The sequence below is a fragment of the Pantherophis guttatus genome, chromosome 2 (assembly GCF_059756535.1).
Source record: "Pantherophis guttatus breed Tessera chromosome 2, ASM5975653v1, whole genome shotgun sequence".
NCBI lineage: Eukaryota > Metazoa > Chordata > Lepidosauria > Squamata > Colubridae > Pantherophis > Pantherophis guttatus.
The window spans coordinates 106091692-106108849 of record NC_142064.1 but is presented as its reverse complement, the minus strand read 5'-3'; the positions used below and the strand labels follow the sequence as shown (position 1 = coordinate 106108849).

The window sequence follows — 17158 nt, the reverse complement described above, 5'->3', positions numbered from 1 at the left end:
TCATGATCTGCTCTTGAATCTTCCTAGGAAATAGATACCAAGCTGACTGATGTTTAGTTTCCCTTTTCACCTCTTTTTGAGAGGAAATATTTTACCCATTCTTTAGCAAACCTCAAACAATCCATTGAAGTTTTGCTACAGAAAGGGTGTCAAATTCACGTCGTCACGTGACATATCGGGACTTTTCCCCTTCGCTAAACTGGGCATGGGCATGGCCAGCACATGACACATCTAGCCCGCCTTTCATTCAGTATCCTAGAATGAAAATCATCTGGCTCTGGAAAATTAAACTCATTCAAATGTACATTCCTTTATTATGTTTCTATCTTTGGTTTCATTCCTACCCTTTCAATCCCATTAAAAAACATTTTTTTAAAATCTTTGCCAAGAAAACTGGTTGAAATGATAGTATGTCCAGGTCAGAACTTTATACAGCAGTAGAGTAAGGCCACACTTGGAACACAGTTCTGATCCCCACAATACAGAAAAGTTACTGAGACCCTAAAAAGAGTGCAGAGATGAGCAACTAAAATGAGCTAACTGCAGCTAAATTGTGGTGTGTCTAGCCTAATTAAGAGAAATGAAAACAGTTGGAAGGGACCTTAGAGGTCTTCTAGTCCACCCCCCTTCTCAAGCAGGAGACCCTATACCATTCCAGACAAGCAGCTGTCCAGTCTCTTCTTAAAAGCTTCCAGTGATGGAGCACCCACAACTTCTGATAGCAAGCTGTCCCACTGGTTGATTGTTTTCACTGGCAGGAAATTTCTTAGTTCTAGGTTGCTTCTCTCCTTGATTAGTTTCCATCTGTTGTTTCTTATCTTGCCTCGTGGTGCTTTGGAAAATAGGTTGACCTTGGCTTTTCAGTGAAAAAATTAGGGGGAACATTGTTAGATCGGCCCAGGGAAAGGAAGACGCGACCAGCTCTGGTCCATTCAGCACTTTATTTAAGCACAAGAATAAGACGAGCGGCTGTGCTGCCGGGGCTCTTTAAATACGCTCCGGCAGACTCAGCTGCCCAATGACAGTTCTTTAAATCTCCCGCCAGAGGATTAGCCAATCCCCGGCAGATGTCCTTATAAGGACATAACACTCCTCCCCCCTTAGTCTGAAAGCTGTCCATCAGAGTCAATATCAATATGCGTAACGAACTCACGCAGGTATGCGGGACGCCTGATGGTCCTGGAAGACCAGCGCAGTTCACTCCGAGCTTCGCCGCTGACCTGGGTGGGCGAAACTCCTGTCCTCTCCGGCTCCCCGGTTGGGGCAGCCCGGATTCCGGCCGTCGAGTGTGCAGGACCCGTCCCAGCACCTCCGGCCGCAACGTCTGGATCTTCCTGCTGGTGTCGCCAGTCCTTCCCTCGCCCGAAGTCTCTGGAACCTCGTGGTTGGACATCGCTGCTGTCCGGTGGGAACCATCCAAAGCCCGGTAAGTCCACTGGTGTTATTTTAGACTTCTGCGGCTCCCGATGTCGATGTTGGTCATGATCAACCTTGCTAGGGTAGTGTTCGCCTCCACTGTCGGGTTGGTGCAGGTCGACCTCGCGGGGTTGGCGCTGGCCGACCTGGTCGGGTTGGTGGTGGAGGTCTCCATCACCGGTCGGTTGCTGGCTGGCTCTGCTGGGGTGTTGTATGCTCTCCTCGCCTGGTTGTTCCCGGTCTACTCACCTGGGACGGAGGTCTCCCTGGCTGGGGTGTTGTTTGTCGCCCCTGCTGGGGGGGTGTGGCTCTTCCCCCCGGGTAGCCCCTGGTCTACCTCAATGCTGCGGTGGGGGTCTCCCTCGCTGGGATGGCGGATGCCCTCCTTGCTGGGTTGGTGTCGACGTCCCTCAGGCCGTGGGTACCGGTCTACTGCTCTTGACTTTCGCCGGTTCAGCTTGCGGTAGTGGCATTGGTCAGCTTTGTTGGGGTGTCGTAGGCCTACCTCGTCTGGGTGTGGTCGGCCTTCCTCGTCGGGGTGTTGCAGGCCCACCTCGTCGGGGTGTTGTAGGCCCACCTCGTCGGGGTGTTGCAGGCCTACCTCGTCGGGGTGTTGTAGGCCTACCTCGTCGGGGTGTTGTAGGCCTACCTCGTCAGGCTGGTTTCTTTCCATTCCCCTCCACCTTTTCCAGAGCTGGTCAATGTGACATCTACAGACCTGTCCATCTTCCAGCTCCACTCTGTAGGACTTCGGGCCGGTTGAGCTCTCGATCTTGCCTTTCAGCCACTTCGGGAACCCGTGAAAGTTAAGTGCGAAGACCGGGTCTCCTGTGGCGAAGGTGCGGGGCGGGTGGCTGGCATCTGATGGCACCTCTGGGTTGTACTGGGGGTGCAGCCGATCCAGATGTGACCTCAGTCTTCTCCCCATCAGCAGCTCGGCCGGGCTTTTCCGCGTCGTTGCATGCGGCGTGATGTGCTGGGTTAGGAGGAACTGGTCAATTCTCTCTTGCCAGTCGCCGGTGCCCATTTTGGTGAGGGCTTCCTTCGTGAGTCTCACCATCCTCTCAGATTGCCCATTTCCAGCTGGTCTGTAGGGGGCAACCAGGGCATGGCGGATGCCCAGTCCTGTCAGGAACGTTTCCATGGGCTTGGAGGTGAGCTGTGGCCCGTTGTCGGAAACGAGTACATCCGGTAGCCCGTGCATTGCGAAAAGTCTCTGGAGTGCCCTTGTGGTGACCTCTGTTGTTGTAGATGCCATGGGCACGACCTCCAGCCATTTAGAGAAGGCATCCACCACGATGAGGAGATATTTTCCACTCATCGGCCCTGCAAAATCGATGTGGATTCTTGACCATGGGCTGCTGGGCATCTCCCATTCGGATGAGTGGGCACGGGGTGGCGCTGGCTGGGATTCCTGGCACGGGTCACATCTGGCTACGCAGGTCTCAACGTCTTTGTCTAAAGTGGGCCACCACACATAGCTTCGTGCCAACCTTCATGCGCACGACGCCAGGGTGCCCCTTGTGCAGTGTCTCTAGGGTATTCTGCTGTAGTGCCCGGGGAATCACGACCCTGTCACCCCAAAGGATGCAGCCCTTTATTGTGGTTAGTTCTTGCTGCTTCCTGATGAATGGGGTAAATTCCTCTGCCACTCTCTCCGTTGGCCACCCCCGCAGGACCCAGGAGAGTACCTGTTTGAGAGTTTTGTCCTTCTGGGTCTGCGCTGCCACGTCTGCAGAGGTGACTGGGCAAATGGGGTCATTATTGATGTGGAATAGTCCAAGTGTGGGGGCGGGCATCGGCTCAGGGCGTCGGCGTTTCCGATGGTCTTGCCGGGTCTGTGGATTAGTTTGTATGAGTACCCGGCAAGGAAGATGGCCCAGCATGTCATCCTGGGCGACATGTAGCCGGGTGTGGGTTTGTCGCCTGCTAACAGTCCCAACAGTGGCTTGTGGTCCGTGATGACCGTGAAGCTTCTGCCATACAGGTACTCGTGGAAGCGCTTGATGCCAGCCACGATGGCCAAGGCTTCCTTGTCCAGCTGGCTATAGTTCCTCTCGGTGCTGGACATCGTCTTGGAAAAATAGGCGATGGGTGCCTCAGAGCCGTTGGGAAGTTGGTGGCTGAGGACTGTGCCAATCCCGTATGGTGATGCATCGCAGGTCAGCAGAAATGGGAGCGTCTCGTGGTATTGGATGAGCACGCTGTCTGAGGAGAGGAGCCCTTTGATGGTCTTGAAAGCTGCCTCCTCTTCTGTCCCCCATCTCCACGGTACCGCTTTCCCCAGCAGGTGATGGAGCGGTTCAGCAGTTGTTGCCTTTTGTTTTAAGAAGACACTGTAAAAATTCAGTAGTCCCAAAAAGGCTTGAAGCTCCGCTTTGTTTTTGAGGGCTGGAGCTTCGTGGATTGCCCTAACCTTTGCTTTGGTGGGGTGGATGCCAGTGCCATCTATGAGATAGCCCAGGAACTCGACCTCCTGGACCCCAATGATGCACTTGTCTCTCCTGACTCTTAAACCCTTCTCCTTAAAGCGCTGTAAAACTTGTTTGAGCTGCTCAAGTAGTTGGGTTTTAGAGTGCCCGGAGATTAAGACATCATCGAAGTACGGCACCACCCCTGGAATGCCTTGGAGAAGGCGTTCCATCATAGATTGGAAAATTCCTGGGGCTGCGCTGACTCCAAATTGGAGACGGTTACATTTAAATGCGCCTCTGTGGGTGACAATGGTTTGAGCCTCCGCAGTTTTTTCATCTACTGGCAATTGCTGGTAAGCCTGGGCCAGGTCCAGTATGGCGAATATTGTCCCACTCCCAAGTGAATGCAGCAGATGTTGCACCACTGGAACTGGGTATGCGCTCTGTGACAGGGCCTTATTGATGGAACACTTGTAGTCGGCACAGATGCGCACAGATCCATCATGCTTCATGAGGTTACAATGGGCGTCTCCCATGCCGCATGATCGATTGGTTCCAAAACGCCTTGGGCTATCAGCTTATCTAGCTGAGCATCTACTTTGGGCCTCAAGGCAAACGGAACTCTGCAGAGCTTAAGTCTAATGGGTGTAATTGCCTTATCAAGATTGAAGGAAATGGGCTTTCCCACAAATTTCCCCAGCTTACCATCGAAGACTTCCTTGAACTCTTCGAGGAGGGTGTCGAGTTCATCCTGCTGGATCTGATTAACCCCTTGTATCCCGAGCCCTAGTGGCTTGAACCACTCCATGCCCAGCAGGGTCGGGCGGCTGTGCTCGACGATGGTGATGGGGAGGTCACCTTGGAATTCGCGGAAAGAGGTGTGAAGTGACTTTCTTTCCAGAACTCCAATGGGGTTTCCCCCAAAGTCGACTAGCCTGGAACGTAGGGGTTTCAGGTCCTTCTTGCGGATGTCTGGCTTGATGCGCTGGAGATGTTGCCAGTCCATAATGGAGTAGATTGAGCCTGAATCTACCTCCATTGAACATGGGGTTCCTTCCAAGTGTACGATCACGTGGCACTTGGTGGCGGTGACATCGTCATCAGAGAAGTCTATGGTCGTCTGGTGCACTGCTCTCCTCTGTCGCTCTCACCGCGTCTGGACTGGTAGGAAGACCGTTTGGATGACCTCGCGTTGTCCTCCCGATTTTTGCATGGCCGGTGGCTGGATGGCTCCGGGGCTGGCTCCTCGGCTCTGCAAGCTTCGGCGATGTGCCCCCTTCTGTTGCAACGTCTGCAGGTTGCATCCCTCCACTTGCAGCTGGCTCTGGCGCGGTCCCCTCTGCAGCTGGCACAGCGCTCCCCCCAGTCGCTTTTCTGAACGTTTTCCCGCTTCGGGGGTCTGGAGACCTTGTGCACGGCCGATTCTTCATCGGATTCCGATCCAGCTGTGGAATCCTCGGTCGATGATTGTGCAGCTCTGTGAATTTTATGGAGTCCTTTTGCCCGGAGCACTGCGGCTGCTGCTCTCTCGGAGGTCTTGGAGGCCGTAGCTTCCTCCACCACGTCCTTGAACATGAGTTTCTTCTTGCTCAGGAACTTTTTCTGTAGGGCTCTGTCCCTCATGCCAAAAACCACGCGGTCAGCTATGGCATTGTCCACGTGATTGAATTCACAGCTGGCTGCGATTTGGCGCAGGGAGGCCACAAATTCCTTTATGGTTTCACCTTCCTTTTGATCCCTCTGGTGGAAGGTGAACTGATTTGCCACCGGTGTTCCCGTTGGGGCATAGTGGTCCTGCAGGATCTGTTGTAGGTCCGTCCATGGCAGCTCTTCGATGTCCCTTGGTGCCACCAGGTCGATGGCCATCTCGAGGAATCAATGCCGCAGTTAGCCAGGAAAATGCCCTTCTTGCGGTCGTCGTCAGCATCCCTGATGTTGTAGCCTCTCAGGAATTGCCTGAATCTGATCATGTAGGACTTCCATTTCTCCTTCCCTGGGCGGAAGGGGGCAAGGGTCAGCAATGTGGCTTCAGCTGCTGCCATGCTGCTGGAAACTGCCTACGAGTGACTTCAGCTGCCTAGTGACTTAGCTCTTGAGGTTGGCTTCATGCCACGAGGTTCGTCGCTTGGTTCTTGATTACTTCATTGCCAGTGTTAGATCGGCGCAGGGAAAGGAAGATGCGACCAGCTCTGGTCCATTCAGCACTTTATTTAAGCACAAGAATAAGACGAGCGGCTGTGCTGCCGGGCTCTTTAAATATGCTCTGGCAGACTCAGCCGCCCAATGACAGTTCTTTAAATCTCCCGCCAGAGGATTAGCCAATCCCCGGCGGATGTCCTTATAAGGACATAACAAACATGATAGCTGTCTTACTTGAGGAGCTGTTACAGAGAAGGGTGGGGAGAGAGATGTCAATTTATTCCCCAAACCTCCTGAGGGTGGGACAAGAAACAATGGGTGAAAGCTTGTTAAAGGGAGGTTCAATCTGGAACTAAGGAGAAACTTCCTGACTAGGAGAACAACTAAATAAGAGCTTGCCTCCTGGAGTTGTGGGTGGTCCATCACTGGAAGTGTTCAAGAAAGTATTGGACATTCATTTGTTTGGGATGTTATAAGGACTTCTGCCATGGACAGGAGGTTGGACTAGAAGACCTCCAGGGTCCCTTCCAGCCCTATAACTCTAAAACTGTAACTTCTAAAATATCTAAATCTTTCTATAGTGCAAAAACTTGTGATTCAGGTTTTCATCTCTAATTCACAAATGATTTTAAAAGGCTCTTGATCAAGCTACCATGCTATGGCCAAACACACTTCTATTAATTTTTGAGGTTCAACTCATTTCACATCAACAATGTATCATTTAGATAATCAAGCTCCTGGTCCTGAAAATCAAATCAGTCCCATCAAGAAACAGTATAACAAGTACTATTTCTTTTCCAAGCCATATCCATCGTCTAGAAAGTTGGATATGGGAAATGCTTCTAACCTTTCAGGATTTTGATTATACTTCCTTGATGGTTCTTTGCAGTTATTTCTTCCCATGTGGTTACTAGGAAGAAATAATTGCCAGCAGACTTGATAAATCTTAAAAGTTGCCCTGTTAGATCTATGAACCTTTCCCCTGGCATAGAAGGTACTTATAATTGTGCTTTTCTTTTCTTGAAAGTATAATAAAGAAAACAAAGTCCTTCCTGTTTGTTCTATTTCTTTCTTAAACACACTCCCATAGCATTCTTCCAACCTTCCCACCATTCACAAACAGGAACTCTCCATAAGTGAACTGTAAGTGATGGAAACAGTATTCTTGTTTTTCCCCACAGAAGCACACAACATTGTCTCCGCTGGCAATCATGCTGGAAATCTAGGGACATTAGATGCCATTCTGGAGAATTAAAGCTTATACTTCTCATTTCTGTTCTTATACTGTTTATATTTTACATTATGCAATAACTTTTCCCTTAAATAGTTTCCTTTAAAATATTACGTATTATTTATATAATTACAGATTGGGACAAAGGAGATTTTTCACAGGACAGTGAATGTGTTTTCTGATGTCTACATCTTCTACAAAAGGAAAATAAAAGTCCCACCATTCTTAAATGTTCCACAATTTGATGAAGGCACATCGTTTTAAACAAAATACGCAATTCTGTGATTCTTCATTCCCCGCTGACAGATTTATACAGACAAGACAGATTACTTTGATTTTTTAATAAGAAGTCAAATGTTCCAAAGTAGGAATGGATTGAGAAAAACAAATTGCTCACCAATAAATATTGCAAGATGAAAATGGCTCCATATACACATCTGTTTCCTAAACTTGGGAGTCACCCCATTCATGCTCACATGAACAATACTCACTTGGAGAACACCTTCATATTCCTAGAGGGAACATACTGTTTGCTATGCTTAGTGCAATGATCTCTGGACATTCTAAAAAATACATTTCCTGAAAACTTTTGCATCATTGTATTTCTAGTGTTTCAATATAAAAGAAAAAAAGCTGCTGTATTCGTATAAAGTTAAAAGTAGATCTCAAATGTTTTGCTGTTTTAATGTCTAATGTTCTACTTCATACTTGTTAGAAACTGTCCTCAACTTTAATCGCTTGTCCATAATGTCCTTTAAACTTTGTAGTATCGAGACTTACAGATCTCTTTTTTAAGCTGGCTACACGGTTATAAATCTCGTTTAAATGGAGAAACTGGGGAACAATGAGCTCCCCAGTCCTTCTGAAAGAGGCGGCGGCGGCGCGGGAACCGAGAAAAATCGCTTCAGCAATGCCCGCCAGGCCTTTCCACCGACGTGAACCGCCCGAGAGGCCCTTCCACCTACCCATTCTTTTCCATCAGGGCGGAGCCAACACCGTTCAAGGGCGGGGCCGAAGAGGCTAGCCAGCTGGGTTTAAGCGGCACAGGCGCTCTTAGGCGGTCACTCCGGCTGCATTCCGCGGGTGCTCCGGCAAGCGGTCGCTGAAGAGGGGGGCGGCCAACAAGCGTTCCCCAGCCGGCCTTTCCACTTGCTTGCAGCGCACACGTGGCAGTCTCTCCTTCTCTATCTGCCGCCCCCCGCTTCCCAGAGATCGACAGTAGCCCCAGAAAGGACCGCGGGCAGTCGCCACCATGAGCAAAGGGGTGAGGAAAATAAAAGGACGGGGTCGGGGTCGGGGAGCACCGCGGGAATTCGGTCGCGTCTCTTAGCCAGAAGGCTGTAATCGCCTGGACCTCGGCGGCACGAACCGCCGTAGCACCGCCTGTTGCTAGCAAAGGAAGTTTCTTTCCTTTAATGGTACCGACGGCCAGCGCAGCCCCCGCCTGCTCGGCCGCTGAACGGGCGCCTTTTTTCTGAGGATGGATGGCGCGCTGCCGCGATCCCTGCCGTCCGGCATAGTTTGCACCGAGGAGAGGCGCTGCCATCCAGACTGAAAAGCGCCGCCCTACAAACTAGAGCTGAGAACGTGCCCCAAACACGAGGTTCTTTTAGAAGCGGAACAGGATCTTGTCTTGTGGGGCGGATAATTCCACCCTCGGCAGTTTGCGGTGCGCAAACAGGCTGCCGGAGCGTAAAGCAGCGAATCGCTGGTGGGAAGGGGCGGGCGGGCAGGCCGGCCGGCCGACGATCTCCGGAAAGGCGTTCGGGAAATTCCGTAGTGATATCCTCCCTTTTCTTGGTTTTAACGGGTGGAGAGCCTCGCGAATATGCCAGTCAGAATGGCGCGCCTAAGGCGGCGAGAATCGAAGTGTTCTTCGAATTCCGGAGCGGAGGGTTCGTGTTAGTTTTTGGAAAAACCGATTAAAAAAATAGAACTCCCACAGGTGGCAAACTGTTCTCTGAGTTATATATATATGGACTTAGATAAAGTTATGTCCTGGAGACATTAAGAAATTATCATCCATGTAGGAGAGTTTCGTTTTGGCTTTGAAATGCATGCCATTCGGCCTCACCCTCCCCGTCTTGTCCGGTTAATCTTTTCTGTTCCGGTTCCTTCTTCGGTTTAATGTGTTAATTGACGGTTACCTATTTGTTAATTTAGCAGTTTAATGTTGTGACATGAGATAACTGAAAACATGCGGGCACACAGATCACATTTATCTTTTGTTTAGTCAGGAATGCCTGTAGAGAGAAATATTACTTCCTTCGCTTAAATAGCTTTTAAAAGGCATAACTTTCCAACCACGAAGTTGGAAGTGTTAGTTGGAAGAGTTAGCCATGACTTTAGAAAAGTGAAAAAGATAAGCAGGCCGGTTCAGACATCATTTTGCAAGCTTTTCTGTATTGGACGTAACTATTTCTAAGCAACCTTCCAATCTGAAAAAAGGAGTGAATCATCAGTATGTTTTTTTTAAATGAAGGGTTTCTTGTACTTCAGTTGTCTCCTGAAGAGGAGATTAGGCGAAAATTTACTAGCGGAGTGCTGCCATTTTGTTTGCTCATTCACTTGTGGAAATCTGGATGCTTTTTAATCAGACCATGCCTAGAAGAACTATCAGAAACCCGAGGAAAGTATCCTAAATGAAAAATGCTGGCTTAGTTATGCCTCCAGTAGCATGATGGGTTTAGACCTGAATGTGAGCCATGTCTGTGTTTTGGGGGTTGGTGTTTTTTGCCCCTGCCTCTAAATGTCCTTGCCCCAGCCTCTTAGGATTCTTTCCTGGTCTAAAGATTGGTCCAAGGTCATTGGGTTGATTGGTGACTGTTCACAGTAGTTTAAACATTTCATTCCAACAGGGCACTCCATAGGCTGTTTCAGATAGCACAAACAGAAAGGTTCTTCCTTGTGTTAATGTTGAAATCGTGTTTGTGTACTTGAATATTTGAATCTTGTTAGAGCAGCTTTCTTTCACTATTTCTGCAGAGGCCTTGAGGGCCTAGATCTGTAGAATGATTGTTGTTTAGAATGGTTCATTAAGTAGGGCAGGTGGAAACAAGAGAGGCTGTTGCCACATTGTGGAAACTTCTATAAAATCCTGTGGTTTGATGCAACAGCTTGCTTCATTTTCAAATGCGTATGTGATTGTTTCAGACAGAATGGATACTGTTATTTTTAATGCCTTTTGGGTGAAAGTTCGGAGCTTTAAAGAATCGCAGCATAAAGCCTGATCATGTAATTGAATAAACTAAGCTGCTTGACTGTTAGGAATGTTTGTTGGTTTTCACAGAACTGCAGTTACAGAAGCAGAAGAATCATCTAGTGTTTTCTTAGCTTTTAGTCTCTTTGCTTTCCCAGTTTTTTAATAGTAATTTTATTAAACATTACAATTAAAAAGATAAAAATTGATTTAAAATAAAAAAAGAATAAAAAGAAAATGCAGAATGCAGAAAAAGAAAAATTAGATAATAAAGAAAAAGAAAAGAAATACAAATAAAGTATTTACACAAGTATAAACAATTTTAGTAATTTATCACCTTCTCTTAAACTATTTAAGCAAATTATTTTTCTTCTCGTATCTTATTTTTTATCTATAAACAAATCCTTAAAACCTCATTGTTCAAGTCCTAGTCTGCAAAAGTCCATTACTAGAGATAACAACATATCTATTCTAGCCTTGATCAAATAAACCAATTTTGTATTCCTTGTTTTTACTTTTAACAATCTTGCTCTTTAATTCCTTGAAATAATGCCTTAGAACAGTGATGGCGAACCTTTTCGGCACTGAGTGCCCAAACCGGAACATGTGTGCATGCGTGCACTGGAGCACTGGAAACTTGAAGACCAGCTGGTTTTCACACGCTCTGGAAACCCGAAGACCAGCTGGCAATGGCACGCATGCCCACAGAGAGGGCTCTGCATGCCACCTCTGGCACGCATGCCATAGGTTTGCCATCATGGTTCTAGAACTGTCTTGTCATTCTTCTTTGCTAGTTCTCACAAAATTCTTGAAAACTTTAACCAGTCTCTCTTGTAAATCCAATATAGGAAAGTTGTCCAGATTGCTCTTTTGGTTTATTTTTATATCATCAGCCACTTTCATTTATTCATCGTTATCTGTATTATTTTTTTAGTCTATCATTTTTAAATCCACGTTTCATATCAGTCTCCATCTTACCTGGTAAAATTTTTCCACTTTCACAGCGCCTTTTAAACACTGTCTCTAATGGCATACACTCTTAAAATTAACTTCTGAATTCATTGTTTGCCAATATCCTTCAATACACGCAGTGTTAAAGTATTTTCCTCCATTCTGTATTAATAAGTGAAATTTAAGTGTTTTTTAGTTCATTCTGGGTCTCTCTAGTGTCTAACCTTTAAAGTCCCATCCTATCAATTTTTAAAAAATAATTCAAAGCAATAGCATTTTCCCACAGGAAGGATTCTTGTAATTAAATTCCAAAATCTTATTTCAAGTGCATCTGGATGCTTAGCCTGTAACTTTCCAGAATCAATGTTCTAGTCACTCTTTCACGCTTATTCCAAACAAACAAACAAACAAACAAAAAACAACCAAAAACAGATTTAAACCTTAAACCTGCATTTAAAATTTCTTTCATGGAAGTTTGAAGGAGACTCACTAAGTGGTACAAAACTTGTCATTCCAGAGGTTCCAAATAGCTGAAGAGCAATTAATAAGCAATTTCCAAAAGTGATTAGAAAAAGAAATATACAAACCCAATATCCATAAAGGCACCAACTATGGTCAGGGCATCCCTCAACAGAGACCATTGTCTTCCAGTCACATTATGAGAAGTAACTTGTGGATGATCCCAAAACTGCTCCTTGTTATGAGAAGAATTCTAAAGAGCTTCCACCAGTTAGCTCTGCTCTCAGCAGAATTATTTTCAATTTGCCAATTGTTCCCCAAAAGTCCATTTTCAATATAGTTCTGAAGATGTACCAGATTTATTAGGATTTACTGCCTCAAAATAATGTTGAGAATTATAGATGCAGTTATGCTGTGTTGAGGAAACAATGTTAATGGCCAAGGAGGCTAGCATTTGCTGGATTGATTAAAATCACCAATATTTTTTACCATAGTTCTGAATGGCAAACGGAAGTCTTGGTATAGATGTCTGCCTGTAAAATTTTTAATATATTTATAAACTTTCTAGCTTTATATTAGCAATTGGTAGCTTTCGGGTGTGTGTTTGTGTGTAAGCAATTAGTTAAGGCTTGGGAACATAGGTTTCGCTTCTGCAACAACTAGATTGCTTAATTCATTTCAATGTATGTATACATTATATACATACAATGTATGTATTTCAGCTCTGAAGTTTTATCTTTATTGCAAGAAATGTAAGAGCTTCTTTTGATTGCTCTGTTACTTCCTTGGTAAAATAAACAAAGCTGAGATTCTGTAGTTTGGGAATTTTCCTTGTTAGCTCTGACTTCATTAAGCAAATCACAGAGGGATCTTTGATTCAGAAGAGTCAGATCTGGATTTCAAATGAAGAGTAGCAACCATGCTAGCAACTCAGATGAATATATTTCAACACTAAGGAAATGGAAAAATACTTGAACCTATCTTGTTGCTCTTTGAGTGAGTTAGAGCTTGGCTCTTATGTAACAGTAATTCATCTATAGTTGCAAGGCATAACTTTCCTGCATAGATGATTACTGTAAATGTAAATGGGAACCTTCCCATTTAATTGAGGATATGGATGTTAGCCAGTAGCTTTTTTTCTTTCTTGAGTGTACTATTTTCAGTTTTAACCATATGTAGTTGAGCTATGTTAGAGGACAACTTTTATGTGTCCTTTGCTTGACACTTGAACTGTCCTCCCCTTCTGTAACTAAAATCTCTTTATAGCAAAGTATTTTATACCACTGGGAAGAAAACAAAGGAATTGTGTTAGTGAAACATAAAAATCAATGAAGAGGTGGTTGCAAAATCAAACATATTTTAAGAATTCATTCAAATGAATTCTTGGTAATTAAAAAGATGGTAAACAATTTTCTAGAATCTAGCCATAGTGCCCTTGTTTTTAAGATTTCCAGTATCTTCTCCCTCCCACCTCCCACAAGTACAGAGAGAAATATTTCATACCAGTGATGATCTTGTAACATACTGAAGTAACCAGAAAAACTCCCTTTAACATCATCAGAGTTGTTCACTTCCATCTAAAATAATCAGAATGATCTTGAAAGCTTTTACACATAATCAAAAAAAAAAATATTGACCTGGAAATGGAATCTAGGAATGGGTAAGTTTTACACAAACACTGTGTTCAGAATACCATCAAGCACTTCTAGAACATAGGATTTACTTTGGAGGGAAAGAGTTCGTTCCATAGATCTCCCTAACATACCTAATTCTTCATTAATTCAAATTTTGTACATTCCTAGTCAAAAGGGCTTTGATTTTTTCAAGTCTGATCAAGCCCAGGCAAGCATGGTTGGGATGAGAGATGTATCCAAAACATCTTGCAGCCTGAGATGGCTAATCTATACAAGTGCTGATATATGAACCAAAATAGGTAGGAGAGGCATAGTTTTTCCAGTTAAAATGCACTTTTTGCAAAACCTGATTTCAGGAGTGCTTCCAGCCCATATCTTGAGATAGTCCTTGGTCCAAATTAGTCTTCAGGTTTTTTGCAGGATTCAAATTGAGTTTAAAACATATTTTAAAAAACTATGCAATTTGTCTTAAATCAAATCAACATGTTTATGAAAGTTAATTTTGTCATAAGAAAAGAAAATAAGAGAGTGTGCAGGGGAGAGAGAGCATACTTGCCATTCTGTTGTGACACAGTGCAGAAATTTAATTGCTGCATTTGGGCATGAAATAATACCGTAGTCAAGGTGTTTGTGCTGTAAATTGTTCCTACATCTCGCTCTCAGTAGAAGTTTAAAGATAATACCTTTTACCAAGGGATCATTTTTGTCAAGGGAATAAACTTCCACAGCTGTGATCTCCTTACATTGACTTAGCTATTGTCTCATGTAAGTCACATTTGTTAAAGCACAGTGCACAATGTATAAAAATCTGGATAGCACACGGTAAAAAGGTATTTTGAATGTATGCTTTATGGGCATATAAGTGAAAAATGGCTGCCTTAAACCCCTATTTTTTGTTCATAAACTCTCCAAATGGAAAAGAAACATTTGAAATGGGAAAAAAAATATTTGATGAGGTGGGAGAAGCTCCCATTGTGTCCCTTGGCCTACCCCCCCTACTTAATAAGAAATAAGTAGAAATTATTGACTTTGTTCACTTAAGCTGTTCTCTGGCAATGTTGGTGTACTAGACAAATCAAAATACTGACTGACATGGAAGAATACCTTTTGTGCTTATGTATTGTGTTACAAATGGAGAGTATACAGCTGTTGAGCAGTAGCATGAGAAGAGGAGCTGTGGCCTGAAGGAGTGAAAGGAAAGAAACAAATGAAGGAAGGCCCACTTACCTGAAGCTCTCAAGAGAAAATTTGTCACATAAGTTAATAGTTCCACCTCGGCCAATCTAGGTGTGGCCCCCTAGCCTAGAAATATTGCAAGCTTCTGGTTCACTGGAGCACAGGAGTGGCCTTTCATTCCTTTGCTGAGAATATAATTTGTACCTGAAAAATGCCACTTAAGGCAACACAGGAAAGAGAAGTGGGATGACATTTGAACAGCAGTTTGTCCATCTTCAAAAAAAGAACTTCACCTACTCTGGGAAGGGGGAACGAACATTGGACTGCCGTGGGGTAATGCAATTGCACAAAGCCACATTGGAGTGGGGTTTTTTTTTTGCTGCTTAAAGGGATTAATTTTCTGGTATTCTGTGAAATGTGTCAAAAGTACAATTTTACTTCAGTTTCTTCCATACTGGTCTTGGGAACTTCAAGAGCTAAAAAAAGGCTGCATGTAGACAGTGGCTGCTAATATTCATTCTAAAAATTAGGTAGAAACAGAAGATACAGTAAAATACAAATGCTTCTTTTTTGGTGGAATTACAGTACCATTATATTATATTATATTATAAAGTTCTGAAATAGAAAGTTGTAAATACTGTATAGATACACCATGTATGAGGTGGCTGCTGAACTGCTCAGAACAATGCCTTCTCAGGTTGTAAAGGACTTTGTAATATAAAACCTGGTGATTTCAATTGTGGTTGAAACTGAAGATTGTAGCAGGCACAGTAAAGCCTGTTGTAGAAATGAAGTCCTTTTTTCTCAGTAGGGGTATGCACTATGCATGTAATGGAAAATTAAATTCTCTCTTGATCTGGAGCCAACCATTGTGCCCCAGAAATCTTTCCAAATCATTTTAGATGCACCATGGTTTGGCAGAATCAAAAACTCAGAATGCTTTGGTTGTACAGAGATTCAGGTGAAGCAGTATCTGGATGGTGCAAGTGGATTAGGCTGGCATGTACCATCCCTGCTTCTTTCAGCAGCTGCATATTCGACTGGCCCACCTGCACTGTTCTCCGCCCTTCCCAGCTCCTTCCTCTCTCTTCTCATGGTTGTTGCCACTGTCACCATTTGCAGTGTCCCAGTGCGCATATTCCATTGACCCACATGGCCTCATCTTCCCAGCACTTCTTTCCCTCCCCTCAGCTGCTATCACCAATAGGTTAGGCTCTTCTTCCTCAAACCAGTTCTTCCCAGAATAATTGTATTTCAGACCATGCCCGGAGCAAAACAGCTCTTCTCTTGTTCTACACATGAACTGAAGCACCTAAATTATGCATGTTTTAGTTCAGGCACAGCCCCCTCAAACGTGTTGTTTCAGGCAGAATTTTGCACATCCCTATTTTCCAGTTTGTACATGTAGGTGGCTTTCGACCTCATGTCAGTCATGCCTCTCTGTTCTAAGGAAATCACTTATTTTTGGTTCTGAAATTAAAAAAATTGTGCCTGGTGGCAACCAAAAGTAGGGATAGAAAAAGGAAGTTTTCTATTCATAATCAAGCTTGATTCCTGGTGACTTCATAGACACTTTAATGTATTTTTCAGAGCTGTGGTAAGAAGGTGATTTGCCTCTGCCTTCTTCCAGGATGTTTTTTTTAAACTACCCAGTCTATGTTACAATCTTGGGATTGATTCTCTGGTCTCTGGTCTAAACTGGGATCTGTGATAGTTCAGATCCAAGCATAAAAAGAGACTTCGAAGCATAGAGCTTCTATCTGCAACTCTTTAAAGAGGAGCCCGTTTTTCCTGGGTTCTGGTTGCCTCTGCACTGCAGCTGCTGTACAATCTTGGAAAAAGGCATGGCTACTTTCAAGACAGGCAGACAAGAGATGCAGCATAACTCTGCTGAGGAATAGTAGAGGTATGCAGTCTGTTTTGCAGTCCCAAAGTCTGAGCTGCCAATATTCTAAGGTTTATAACAAATATTTGTAAACCCAGTTTGTGGTGGGCAAGCACGCAAACACACACTAGAATGGAAGAAAATACTAGCTCACTTTCCTGTGAAGTCATGTCTATAATTTTTGTGGTCTTTGTAAGCCAAAAAATGGGGAGGGGGGGTTGCTTGCAGGAAAAAAAGTTCAGCCCCCACATTGAAAGAAAGTTACCTGTCTCTGAAATAATTTGTGGTATGCCTAAAAGATCCAATTAAAGGAGATAAATATTGGCTCGGAGTGGGTGAAATCTTGTTCTGAGGTTTGCAGTATCCAGTTGTTTTCTCATTGTACACTAGCCTTGTGACTAAATGCTAATCTTTGGTCGGGGCTTCTCAAACAGCAGCATCCTCTAGGATATGAAAAAGAAAAGGTGCTTTGCAGGGGAGGCTGGCACCACCTTAAAAAAATTTTTTTTCCCACATAGTTGCCATGTGATCCTAGAGAATACATGCTTGAAATAAGGAGACATTGTCAACATAGCCATCCCCCTCTAAAGCATCTTTTCTGCTTTGGGTCTGGAATGCTGCTCATCCCTCCTCTGTGCCCTGTATATGCCATTA

General features: G+C 44.6%; 1 protein-coding gene across 2 annotated transcripts in view; it reads left to right on the top strand.

Moving 5' to 3' along the window:
* Positions 1–8180: 8180 nt before the first annotated feature.
* Positions 8181–17158, top strand: part of ATP1A1 (ATPase Na+/K+ transporting subunit alpha 1) — a 28076-nt gene continuing 19098 nt past the window's right edge. Inside the window, exon 1 of one of the 2 annotated variants that reach the window (XM_034411152.3) lies at positions 8181–8464. In XM_034411152.3, the coding sequence (XP_034267043.1) occupies positions 8453–8464 (12 nt within the window). In that variant the 5' untranslated portion in view covers positions 8181–8452. Of the gene's footprint in view, positions 8465–8861; positions 9096–17158 lie in introns of those variants that run through there. The other variant, XM_087888374.1, reaches the window with a different exon arrangement.